Below are 12,735 nucleotides of genomic sequence, written 5' to 3'. Positions count from 1 at the left end.
AAGAGATACCACTTGACGCTTCGCTTGTATTTCCGCATTGGGTCTTCTTGAAAAGTCAGTCAATATGCATATACATATATCTCTATCGCAGGACACAACCATCAAGGTCATCCACCGAATACGTTTCCTCTTCCATCAGGATAAACTCCGTAGAACTATGCCAGTCCAATTCCAATTCGATATCACAACATAAATCACAGCTTAGCAGCCTCCTTCACCTCCCCAATCTTCAACTTGGGCGAATACTTCTTCAACACGCCGTCGTTGTGGTACTACTCGGTATAACCGTTAGCATTCACGCCTCTGCATAAGTGTACGTTGGAAAGGCAGAACCCACCTTCCAAAACTGCTTCGAGGCATCCTTGCCTGCCACACGCTTGAGGATCTTGGCGCCGCCGGGATGCTCGTCGATGAACTTGGTCACGTCGTAGACGTTGTTGTCAATAATGATGTAGAGGCCCTTGTCGGGGGTATTGTGGGTTGCGACCTCGGCGGGCGTGAAGGATTGGGTCATTTCGTTTGTTTCTTTGGGTTTTGTTTTCTTTTGATATGGTGGTGATGGTGATGGTGATGTCGATGTGGAGGTCTCGTGGTTGACTGATGGACAGTTTGGAGTAGACTGGAGAGGTGATGAGTGGAGCACTCCTACTCCGTAGCTCGAGCTCTATGAAGCTGGGGTCTGGTCTACGACAACCGAGGTAAACCGTAAACCTGGCGTCCGAACCGCGGTCGATGCCAATTCTAATGGGCGGGCGGTGATTGGTTACTCCATCTTCCACCCCCGGACCTTTACCCTTACCTTTTTTAGTACTCCGTAGAGTGAGTAGATCACAAAGATACAGTATTATCTGGTTTTATTGTTGCGAGAAATGCTACGGGAGTATATACCGATACAGATAGATGTTGATGCTGATGCTGACGCTGACGCTGACGCTGAATTAATCCTTACTCTTCTCGCCGGCCGCACCCTGTCCCTTGGGGACTTTGCGGTCCAGCCCTAGCGTTTCCAGGTCCTTCTTCTTGTAGTAATGCGGCGCCACCTCGACCAGCCACTCTGGCTGGAGAGGCATGTTGCTGCGCATGTACTCCTTGCTCGTCAGGACCAGTTCGTAGTAGATCACCCAGCGAGGGTTGACCTCGAACAAGGTACTCGACGGGTGGAGATAGACCGTCTGGCCGTTCTTAACCGTCCGGTAACTGTCGCCGCCGCGCTGCAGCCGGGCCGCGTTCGGGAAGAAGCCGGCCGTGATCGCCTTCTGGATGGGGACGTAGTTGTTTGATCCGCATGTGCTGATGGTGACCTCGACGCGGTCGCACAGCTTCGCCAGCTGATCGCGCACGTCGCGCGCGCGCGTCAAGCTACGCTGCTGGAGGAAGTTCTCGCGCGCCCAGATATAGCTGAAGTCCGAATCCACCCACTGGTTCCAGATGTTAAGCAGTGTCAGGTGATCGCCGCCGTCTTTGACGGTGAACCGGTTGCGTGCGCTGTCCGCGTGGATCTTCTTGTCCTTGGGCCGGAAGAAAAGAGCGCTGGCCTCGCCGAGCATCGACACAATCGACAGAACCTCCTCCACGCAGCCGTACTTGTCCGCCGCGAGGATCGCCTTGGCCAGCATCGGGTCCGTGGGGAACTCGGCCATCTGCCGTCCAATCTTGGTCAGCTCCCCTCGATCGTTCAGGGCCCCCAGGGCATACAGCTGCTCCAGCGCGCGGATAATCGTCTCGGCCGGCGGCGGATCCATAAAGTCAAAGTCGAGCAGCTGGTCGATTCCCAACGACTTGAGCATCAGAATGACGCTGCTCAGGTTCGTCCGTTGGATCTCCGGCGTAGTGCTCTCTTCCAACTCGTTGTAGTAAGCCCATCGCGTGTAGAGGCGGAAACATTTACCCGGCCCAACTCGACCGGCTCGACCGGCTCGCTGGTTCGCCGACGCTCGCGAGCAAGGGGTCACCACCAGACTCTCCATGCCTGTGCGCGGGTTGAAGACATTCTCCTTGGCGAATCCCGGATCGATGACGTAGACAATGCCGTCGATCGTCAAACTGGTTTCGGCGATGTTCGTGGCCAGCACGATTTTCCGCGCTTTCGGTGGGGTCGGCTCGAAGATCTTGGTCTGGAGCTCAGACGGTAGGTTGGCGTAGATGGGACAGATGATCATCTCGGGGATCTTGCTCCCCAGCTTGCGGGCCGTCTCCTGTAGACTCTGTTCGGCCGCTTCAATCTCTTCCTGACCGGTTAAGAACACCAGGATATCCCCTGGGCCCTGGCTGACATGGATCTGGAAAACGGTCGTGATGGCGGCTGCCAAGTAATTTGCCTCGGGCTGCGAGGTGTAATGAATGTCCACGGGATACCGACGACCAGGAATGTTGAAGATGGGTGCATCGTCAAAATATTTCTGGAATTTCTGTGCGTCCATGGTCGCAGAGGAGATGAGAAGCTTCAGATCCGGCCGGGCCTTGGCAATATCTTTGAGGAGACCACAGGCAATATCTGTAGGCACTGTCCGCTCGTGCGCCTCGTCAATCATCAGGGCCGAGTATTGCCCCAGGTCCGGCTCGGTTAACAGCTCACGCAGCAGCATACCGTCCGTCATGTACTTGAGCACCGTCTTGTCGCTGGTGTTGTCCTCGAAACGGATGGCGTAGCCCACTTCGTTGCCCAGCTTCACTCCCATTTCTTCCGCCACACGAGCCGCAACACTCATGGCAGCCACCCGTCGCGGTTGCGTACATCCCACCTTCATGCCGTTTTTGGTGAACCCGGCCTCGTGGAGGTACTGCGGGATCTGGGTGGTCTTGCCGGACCCAGTCTCTCCTACAATAATCAGGACTTGGTGATCATGCACCGCCTGGATGATCTGATCCCGGAACTGGTAGATGGGTAGGCTCTTCCGTGTCTCCTCGATCGATGCCGCTTTCTTCTCCGCCGCGTCCAGCTTCTCCTGAAGCAGCCGCTGCTCCTGCGTTAATGGTTTGCGGGTCCCCTCGAGCTTGGTGTCCATGACGAAATTGATCTTCTGCGAGTCGTCAAAGACGTACTCGTAGTCGCCCTCGTCCACGAATTCTGCCCGTTTGATCTGCGCCTTGGCCTTGGCCGTCTGCTCCATCTCCCATTCCTCGTGCTCAGTGATGAACCTTTCCTGACCGCGCTCGTCACGGTCCACATATCGCTTGTACAACGCCTCCTCTTTCTTCTTCCGATCAATCTTGCCTTTCTCCGTGATGTAGTCCTCCGGCATCATATACCCGTCCCGGTGGTCGTCGATCCGTAAGCGCTCCTCCGCGATCCGCAGCACCTCCCGGTTGCGCGCAAATTCTTCCTTCTCCCGACGGGTCAGATTGGGATTCTCGCGCAGCTCGGCCGTCTCCTCTGCGACCTGCTGCCGCAGCAGTGCCAGCCGCTCTGCCTCTCGCTTCTTGAGATACTCCTGCCGAGACCGCAGCCGCAGATCAGGCATGACGGCCGCCCGCCCCGCCGCATCGTCCGCCAGCGCCCGCCGTCGCGCCGCCTCACTTGTTCTCGTTCGATCCTCGACGATCTTTTTGCTCTTGCCATCATCTTTCTTAGCCAGACGCTTGGCCAACTCGTCCCGTTCCTCCAGGTCTCGCTTGCGCTCCAATTCCTTCTTTGTCTCCGGATCTAATTCATCGGATGCCGTGGACCGAGGGGACGCAGACCCATCCTGCAGCCTCGTGCGCTTCGGTGGCGATTCATCAAAGTCCTGCCCCTCTTCACCCCCATCCTCGTCCTCGTCGTCCGGGATCTCCTCGTCGCCCCACCGATCCTCAAAATCATCCACAGCCCGTCTTCGCAGCTTCTTCGAGCGCTGCCGCTCGCGACTGCCCTCATCGCGGCTACGGCTGCGGTCGCGTTTCCGGCGACTATCCTCCTTCTCCCACAGACCGCGGCTCCGGTCCTTGTCCTTGTCCTTGTCCTTCTCTCGGCGTCTCTGTTTGTCGCGCTCCACCTCGACATTCTGCGGCGCCAGCGAGCTCGCCGTATCCGCTGGATCAGCCTCCATATCAACTAATCGGTATTTCTTCTTCGACGCGGCATCGCTGCGGTCCCGGCCCGCCGCGCTACTGGATCCGGACGCTTCCTTCTTGCCTGCGCGTCGGTAGAGCTCCGCACAGAATGAGCTTACTTTATCGGCATTTCCGTCGAGGAAGGGGAGGAGTTTGTCCTGTAACGAGGCCGCGGATTTGGCGGTACTGGCGGTGGCGAGGACAAAGTCGACGACGGTGGCATCCGACGCGCCTGTCAGGCGGATCAAGGAGTCAGAGACAAAGGTTCTGTGATCCATTGCTATGTCGGCTATCGGTGTAGATGCGAGGGGGAATGCGTTCAACGTGTTGCAACCTTTTTGAGCCCTTTGCTCTAGTAGATGCTGTCGCGCATGATTGACTGTTCAGGAGTCGACTGGAAACGAACAAAGTAGTCCGTTGTAGAATTTTAAAGGCAACAAAAGAAGCAATGAAATTGCAACAAAAGCAGCGTGACCGAGGAACCAACGGCCTTGGGATGAATAGATAGTTGTCGGAGCGGAGGTCGCGAAAATCCACGCCGGAAGGTCAAGCTGCGGCGCCAAGAAAGTCAGGCAGTGGCGAGAACCTAGAGATACTCGTCCATGGTAGTCTACACGCTATTTCCCCCCCTGATATAGCGAGGGTACGGTATTTATCTTAGAAGACAAAGAATGCATAGATCAAGGCAAAGATATTTAATATGTTCTCATTCTATCTACCACCAATTGTTGCGTCCAGACTCAACACGTATAAATCACAAGTATTACCCAGTTCTCAAGCCCGCTTGATCCCATATCGGCTGGCCAGTCCGTGCTTCCCAAGGACTGCAGTTCGAAAATAAAAACACAGAAAAATAATGACAATGGGTGAAGAGAAGATCCAGCCGAATGGAGATGGGGTCACAAATTTGTAGGAAAGGTTCATTCATCATCATCACCGCCCAAGTATCCATTGCACTCCGGTTCACTCCAACAAAGGAAAAGAAAGAATGAGATAAAAGATTCAAATCACAGGTCCGACTGCTCGCTACTCCCTTGAATGGTATCCTTGCTGGATATCCCACTGGCGATGCGAGTGGTGGGGAAAAAATAGATGAGATCAATGGCTTCAGATGTTGCGAGAAGAAAAAGGGAAGAAAGAACAGGTTCATCATACACAGCAGGGAATCCAATCATGCAGGACATTGGTACATTTCGAAAGAGAAAACAGGCGGTATCAGACGCTAAATCAGACTCTGACAAAGGAAAAGATTCTGTAACGAGCGAAAGGTGACTCGTAAACGAGTCTGGGTCAAAGCTCAGAGCCGTTTTCGACGACATAACTTGTGGGGTGATGAGTCGATATCCACAGGGAGGGATCCTTCTTGATTCAAAAAGAGGGAAGCGGGCTCGATCATAGAGAGACAGCCGGCGTTCAGAAACTCAACAGCGAACCCCTAATGCTGTTCGAACATCGACATGGTAAGAAATGTAGAGGGAAATTATCGAGGATTCCAGGTCACACGTCGATCATTTCGGCATCTTCAGCCAGGATCTCGTCCGCAGGGCCCCAGTTGCCTTCGTAGACAGTGGCCCCAGCACGGCGTCGACGTTCCACGAATTGGACCCCATGTGTTTCCAGAACCTGGTCTGCTGTGGGTCGGTCAGAAGGATCGGGTGAAATCATCCACCGGACGATCTTGTCCAATGCTTGCTCGTGGCTCGCATCGATCATGAAGCTCGGAGGATTGACAAGCTCTCCACTGCGCGCTAGAGGCACTGCCTGACGAGGGCGGCTGTTCAGAAAACTATCTTCCCCAAAATCGTCATCGCCCAAGTCCGAGGCGCAGAGTTCCTCGAATGACGGCTCTTCCGAGATGGGATTTCCGGAAGCGTCGCGGAAGATGCTGGTCTCGGAGCTCCAGGTCAAGCTAGGCACGTCACTCATATCACCGTTCCGAAGCTTCTGCCATGAGAGACCATTATCGGGAAGTTCCACATTGCCCGCAATCTCGAACATTATCAGGCCCAGCGAGAATATGTCGGCAGGTTTATCGAAGCGGCCCATCAGAATCTCAGGGCCGATGTACTCGCGATCTCCTTCACCCTCTATGCCATCTTCCGCAGGCCATCTGGTTGCCATGCCAAAGTCGGCAATCTTCAAGACACCCTCGAATGTGATAAGAATGTTTGCCGGCTTGAGATCCAGATGGATGAAACCGGAGTCATGGATGTGCTTCAGACCCTGCTGGAGGTTAGCCCTTGCCGACCATTCTAATTTTCAACAGGAAACATAGACAGGTTTGACATACCAAGGACAATTCTAACAATATCTTCCAGATCCGGAAATCATCCAATCTCGCCTTGAGGCCAACCTGGGCAAGGAACACATCCAGGCTACCTTCCTCGCAAAATTCCGTCTGGATGTACAGGTGACCGCTGTCTTCCCAACTGTCGACGAACGAAATCACATGGTCCGAGTTGCTGAGGGCTTTCAGTACATCCACCTCACGGATGCGGCGTTCACGGTCTTTCAGGCCGGCATAAGGCTGTTTTGATTTCTTGACTGCCCACACCCGTGCAGGCAGCGCCCCGGGAGACTTGGCCCCATTCGGAAGAGAAAATATGGATGATAGTGACATTTCATGAGCCTGGGCCACGCGATAGACCTGGGAAAACTCTCCTGTCCCCACAAGCTCTACATGTTCAAAGCGAGAGGTCAAGCTTGGGTCCACATCCGGGGCGTGGTACCCGCTCAATGAGAGGCTAGGTCGCTTTCCCGATTGCATGAAGGAATCACGTGGGCCGGTAGGTGTTGCTGGCATGTTCGAGGAGTTGAAGTCCGGCTGGAGCGAGTGCTGGTCGTTGTGTGCGGAAATGGACAGACCACTGGGATCTGGAGGGAAGAGGTGATCCTGAGGTGTACGAGGGGAGCCCCGCTGGAACCTGTCATGTAAAGGACTCGAGTTATTTCCGAGTGCTTCGGATAGTCGTTCCAAGGATGCAATCTGCTGGGTGGCTGGCGGATAGGTTCGAGAGGGGAAGAAAGTTTGCTTCGTTGGAGTCGGTGGAAGATCGTATTCACTCAATGGCTGACTGTCCGGCTGGGCGCAAGGTGACTGAGACTGTGCCAGCTCATCACCGTCCACACTCACGAAGCTGCCTCGACGCGACAGGTCCGGCTTGGTAAATGAGTTCCCAAAGATACCCATGCCCCGCGCGAAAGGCCCCGACGTGGGACGCGCGCTGGGGGGGTTGGACGGGGAGGGGGATGGCACGACATCTGCTTGCGGCATCAATCGAGGGCGTTCCCACTCTGGCATCGGCTTCTGCCCTGTGGGGAACAGATTGATGGGTCGCTTGCAGGGGGTATCAGGCATGTTCTTGTTGAAACCGAGCATGTTCTGGTGATCTTCTGCATTACGATTCTTCTTCGAGATGAGACCAGTTGACATGAATGCGGCCGGCAGAGGCTTGACCAGCTTGTAATTCTCCGGTGTCGCAAACGAGTCGACGGAGGATGTCGAGTCCTCACGACTTAGGTGTCGTACGGCACCAGGTCGTGTCGCACCCGCGGGAAGAGACTTGGAGAAATCGAAAACGCCGCGCGGCCGCTCGGACTTATGCATGGGCTCATGAGTAGGCGAGTCGTCCGCCAAACTTGAATTGGACGAGGACTGTGTAATGGTCCTGGAAAGCGGATGTGCTGCAGGACGCCCCTGTCCCGCACCCCCGGCGCCATTTGATGAGAAGAGAGAGCTGACTGGTGCAGGTCGCGGAGAAAAGAGCCCCTCGCGATGCGACTGGAAGAGGTTACCGTCCAGAGACATGCGCGGCCGGACGGTCATGGGAGAACCTGGTTCCGCGGTCTCTGTTGTTTCGCCTATATTTCTGGGTCGGGAGAAAAGGGAGCGGTCGGTTTGGCGTTGTTGTAGTGTCGAGCGACGGAGAGATGAGGAACGTTTGGGAATCGTGTTGAACGGGCTACTGAAAGGCGGAACAGGTGAAGGAAAAGACGGGGTATCAGTGACAGCTGGAGTTTCTGCAGCAAAATCTTCAACAGTGCTGGAGGGAGGGCCCTCGTTGTCGAAGATACTGAATTCGCTGGTGTAGTTGGCGGCGTGAACACTTCGCCTCTTGGCCGAAGGACTGCCTCGTGATGCTCGATCGAGGTTCATAATCCCGTCACTACGTTTTAACGGGCTTACGGTAGCAAATGAACCAAAAGTCCCACTGCGTCGTTTCTCGATCCGAGACAGTGTCGGCCGTGGTGCAGGAGTGTTTTCTGCACAAGTCGAAGCCTCGCTCAAGCCCGCGCCTTCAGAGACATTGTCATTAGACTGTACGTCAAGCGCTGGAGTCCCAGGTGTGTTCTCCGCGCCGACTGGCGATATTGCCATGATTGGAGCCGGCTGTGCGGGCTTGGCATTCCCCTGGTCTGTCGAGATGTTGAGGGCGCGCTTGACGGGACTTCGCGGTGATGTTCGCGCCCGTCGCATGACAGGCCTTGTGATTTTGGCGCTAGGTGGGTACGGGAGCGCGAACGGAGATGGATGGGATGTACTGGGGAAGAGTACAAAGTTGTTCTGTGTGGATCGTCGCGATGGTGAGAGAGGGGACGAGATAAATGGCGTGCTTTTCGATGGCGAGTGACTTCGAGATGCGAGAATTGTGAAATTGGAGCTCTTCGAAGGGGATCGCGATAATGACCGGCGCAACTGTCTGATGGCGGAGCTTGCATCAACGTGATGGATCCCTGAGTGTGAGGGCAAGTGCAGTGTGCCGCCCGCATCGCGATGCGGTGAAAATGTTGCTACCATTTTGGAAATTGTCGGCAACAACAGTTATCGCGCTTAAATGATAGCGTAGGTTGCTGTAAATGAGGAAAGATGAGATACGCTCTGAATAGTTGTGATGGTGATGATGCCGCAATGAAAGGAGCAATCACCACAAAGGCTGAAACCAGATCGCGACAGGCGTTCACAACAACAAAATAATGGGAGGAGAGAGCGCCAGTGGCGGTGCTGTTGTCCTCGTGTCTGACTTGAAGACGAGACGAGTCGACAGCAGTGGAATGCTGTGAGACTTGGGGGCAAAGCAAACAACAGCTACTGTTTCAAAGCGGGACAAACAGTATCAACAATGCGAAACAAATGACGGGTGGCACTTCACCAACTCATGGCGAGCACCAAGTTCCGAAAGCCCTTGGCAATGTCCCATTCAATCCCAAGGGAAATGTGCCAGTAGGGGAACCAAGAAAGGCCCGAAAAGAGTGTTGAGCCTCCTTTGTGCCCGCAGTAGCACTGGGACCACACGTCTGAAACACTCGGTGGTATGGAGGTTCTATTTTCCTGGAGCTTTTCGGAGCGCGACCAATAGACAAAGGAATGTTTTGGAGTGACAACAGAACGTCAGAGAAGCAAGCGCGACGCGAACAAGCGCAAGAGCGACTGGCGAGAGGCACAGGCGCGAATGAGGTTCTGACGCGAATAATGCACAACAATGACGAACAGCCAGGGCGCGAGAATATGCGAAGAGTTCGTGACGACGAAAGGGCGGATTTGGCTGATTGAAGGGGAGTTGACAGCAGCAATATGGTTTCTCCCTTGAGTCTCCCTTTCCTCCTTTGAACGTTGAATGGCGAGCTCTTTAAAGCAGACGAGCAAGGCGCACAAGGGGTCGAGAGATTATGGGTGAGCGTCCCGAAGAAGTAAAAGACGCCAGACTCTGAAGTTTCAAGCAGCCACGCGAAGGCAAGTCAATGGTCGACTGGTCGGAAGAGAGGGGTTCGCGAAGGAAGGGATGAGCTGATGGAGTCGATAAACGGAGGGGTGGACACTGGACGATAAACGGAAGTTGCGGTATGCAGAGTCAAAGCCCAATAAATCATCCGAAGAGAGGGGGAGAACGGGGAGGATCTGATATGGTGGGTTACAAAGGCTGTGGGTTCCTCTTTCCTTTTGGATGAGTCCGACGACAGTAGTTGAGATCCTTTTGTTCCGGACGATCCAAGCCCGGTAGGTTGATGTTATATTGAGGATAGAGAGTTTAAGGGGAGGCGAAAAAAAAGTTTCAGTTACGTGAGCCTATGCCAGGCACCGTCAATCGTCAGACTCCGTCAGTCCGTAGGAAGACTTGTGAGAGGATGGAGTATCTACTGGGGGATTCGCCCCCCAATCTCCAGCCAATCCTCAGGCGGGACTCGATGTTTTCGATTTCGCACGCGCAGCGCGTCTTTTGTTGTTGACTGTCTTCCCGTTTGGGGTTTAGCGCCGGGAGCGTCACGCGTATCCCCCTCCCGACCCCAAGGGTTCCGTGGATCATACGATACAATACCGTAACAACAACAAACAACACAGCAACAACCACGACCTAACTACGTGCGCAGATACCTTAGTCAACAACACCACTATTTTCTACTAGATGCTTTCGATTTGATTCTTATTCTCAAATGGAGATTTCTATGATGGAAACAGGCTAAATCCCGCAAACGATGGGTGACTAGTTTGATTATTGTCAAAAGAGCATCGATAAAGTCCCCTTGATCTACCGGTATCAGGGCTAATACCGGAGAATCATGACAATAATGACTTCAATTATGGTCCCTGCTCCTTCCTATCGATAATGTTGATAAGACGGACACCGGGGGATTGGTGTCTATACGGGTTTTGGATTACAGGGATGATTATCTTAGGCATGATTCCAGTAGGCAGTAGCCACTTCTTTGCTCTTTCTCCCTTGCAGGTGCTGGGGATTATCTAACCTCCATCAAATCCAGGCGGTCGTCACACGGTCTACCTATTTGTTTACCAGGCTCCCTTGCCACTGTGTTTAGATTACCGCAATAGGTAATCTTAGGCAGAGTCAGTGGCGCGATCTTACTACGTCCTCATACGAGAGTGCCTTGATGTAGTACTCTACCAGGCAATGGGTGTAGCCACTCTGCAATGTCCACAGTAAAGCCTTGCTGTGATTCCAAGGGCTTACACTCACTCCATGACAACCTTACTCCAATGTGACCCAAGAATCGACCAAGTCCAACGTCACTACCTGATTACGCTAGAAAATATATAATAGTCATCAAAGCCAGCGGAAGTCGCAGCAAGTTCTCACCAAAACCTGTCCATCACTGAGCGCTGAGTATTGGGAGACCACGGTATCAGCGATACCCCTCTATCCACGTGTTTTGCCCTCTATCGTTATCCAAGGTCCGTTGATACGGAGCACTGATCTTGACACGTCCAACGCCATCTCAGAGGGAACATCATCGTTATCATCGTAGAACCAACAGTCAATGATTGCCACCTCCTGCTCACCCATACGATCAACCACAAATTGCCAATGGTTCGCACTAAATATACCAAGTTTTGATTCTAAACTTGGAGTAATTTGCACTCAGTCAGAGTCCTCCTTCTCTTCCCTTGCTTACCTTTCCTACATACAGGGTTATCGACTTATCCCCCACAGATGATCGCCAACGCATGCTGCATCCCGATCCATTGAAACCCTGTCTCCTTGGCTGATGGGGGGTCAATGCCCCAAGATGCAGCGCAGTCCGGTTATGGCCATTCTGCCTGCCCAAAACGCTCTATAGGTCAATACAGCTGTAGGCGTAGACCTCTGCCGATTTGGCTTCCGACGAAGCAAAATAGAAAGAATAGAAGAAACAAAAACATACAACAGCCGGGATTCGCTGGTGGTCACCCACCCAACTACTAACCGGCCGGCGTGTGGCTTAAGTACGGCTGAGCGGACGGGAAGCCCTGTTTTCCACACCCTGTGGTCGTATGTGGTAGACCATAGACAGATTTAACTTGTATCGAACAGCTTTAACGGGTTTGAGAGATGTGGTAGTCATCTCTTAAACAGATTGTAGAGCGTCTATTCTTATCGCGCTGCGATCATAGCGGAGTTTGTATACAAATGCATGGATATGATGTATGGGGTAAAATGCCGTTTGTATGCTCATGCTGTCAAGGCTTTTATCAGTGTCCATGATCATATCTGTGGTTATCAATATCATGCTGATGCAAATGATGATTGTGCTTCATTACATCTCTATAACCATGTCACAAATTCAACTATGTACATATTTATATATATATCCCGAGTTCCTACTTAGTTTACTACTGCGACATATCTATACTTGGCTGCAATTCCATGTTAAGCGTTCGGCAGGCAGACTGTAAATCCCAGGCCTCTGACAATCAACGCAAAACCTGAATCCAAACTGCCAATATCGTCGACCCTTGATTGAATTTATTGAGAGTTGAGGGATGGGCATCCCTCTCTAGAGACGAGGCATCCAAAAAAGCTCTGAGACTAAGCAACTTAGAATATCGTTCAACTAGCCTCTCAAGCCAAGACCCCTTGCACCATCCTCATCGTTAGAGCTCAATCTTGTTACGTCTTGCCGAATTCCTTGGAGGGTGCTCTGTATCAGGCAGGCTGGAAGTAGATATCTCGGCTCTCTGGTCCGAACACCCCGAGCTAACTGCTGCAACGACTCGCCACCTTGTCATTCAAGGTCGACTGAATATGATAGGTCCCACTAGCATCTGCATCGCTATGATCGCGCTGATTTCTATCCTGCTGCACGGGATGCCTGATGAACCAAGTCCACTTTCCCTGGATGCGCCCTTTATTCGTTTCATCTTGTTTTTAGTGCCATCGTGAATTCTTTGGGAACTGGAGCGATATCCTTCTGGTCGAGCAACTAGGATAGTCT

General features: G+C 53.1%; 3 protein-coding genes and 1 non-coding gene across 4 annotated transcripts; all 4 read right to left on the bottom strand.

Annotated features, from left to right (window-relative positions):
* Positions 1 to 194: 194 nt before the first annotated feature.
* On the bottom strand, positions 195 to 514 carry Aud_000778 (cytochrome b5-like heme/steroid binding domain-containing protein; the record flags this gene model as incomplete). The annotated part of the gene is made up of 2 exons (XM_043286282.1): positions 195 to 272; positions 338 to 514. 2 exons carry the CDS (start codon positions 512 to 514, stop codon positions 195 to 197), a joined length of 255 nt encoding a protein of 84 aa, XP_043142217.1.
* A 424-nt stretch (positions 515 to 938) lies between these two features.
* Positions 939 to 4,307, bottom strand: Aud_000777 (putative mRNA splicing factor RNA helicase (Cdc28); the record flags this gene model as incomplete). Its single annotated transcript, XM_043286281.1, has 1 exon — positions 939 to 4,307. One exon carries the CDS (start codon positions 4,305 to 4,307, stop codon positions 939 to 941), a length of 3,369 nt encoding a protein of 1,122 aa, XP_043142216.1.
* Positions 4,308 to 5,526: 1,219 nt separating this feature from the next.
* Aud_000776 (tyrosine protein kinase SWE1) lies at positions 5,527 to 8,827 on the bottom strand (the record flags this gene model as incomplete). The annotated part of the gene is made up of 2 exons (XM_043286280.1): positions 5,527 to 6,252; positions 6,320 to 8,827. 2 exons carry the CDS (start codon positions 8,825 to 8,827, stop codon positions 5,527 to 5,529), a joined length of 3,234 nt encoding a protein of 1,077 aa, XP_043142215.1.
* Positions 8,828 to 11,678: 2,851 nt separating this feature from the next.
* On the bottom strand, positions 11,679 to 11,798 carry Aud_r0002. The gene has a single exon (XR_006253252.1). It is a non-coding gene; the product is annotated as a 5S ribosomal RNA (ribosomal RNA).
* Between the last annotated feature and the right edge of the window lie 937 nt (positions 11,799 to 12,735).

Source organism: Aspergillus udagawae (genome assembly GCF_001078395.1).
Source record: "Aspergillus udagawae IFM 46973 DNA, scaffold_1, whole genome shotgun sequence".
In the NCBI taxonomy this organism is placed as follows: domain Eukaryota; kingdom Fungi; phylum Ascomycota; class Eurotiomycetes; order Eurotiales; family Aspergillaceae; genus Aspergillus; species Aspergillus udagawae.
Note: the sequence above shows the minus strand (reverse complement) of the source record. Positions and strands in the feature narration are given on the sequence as shown.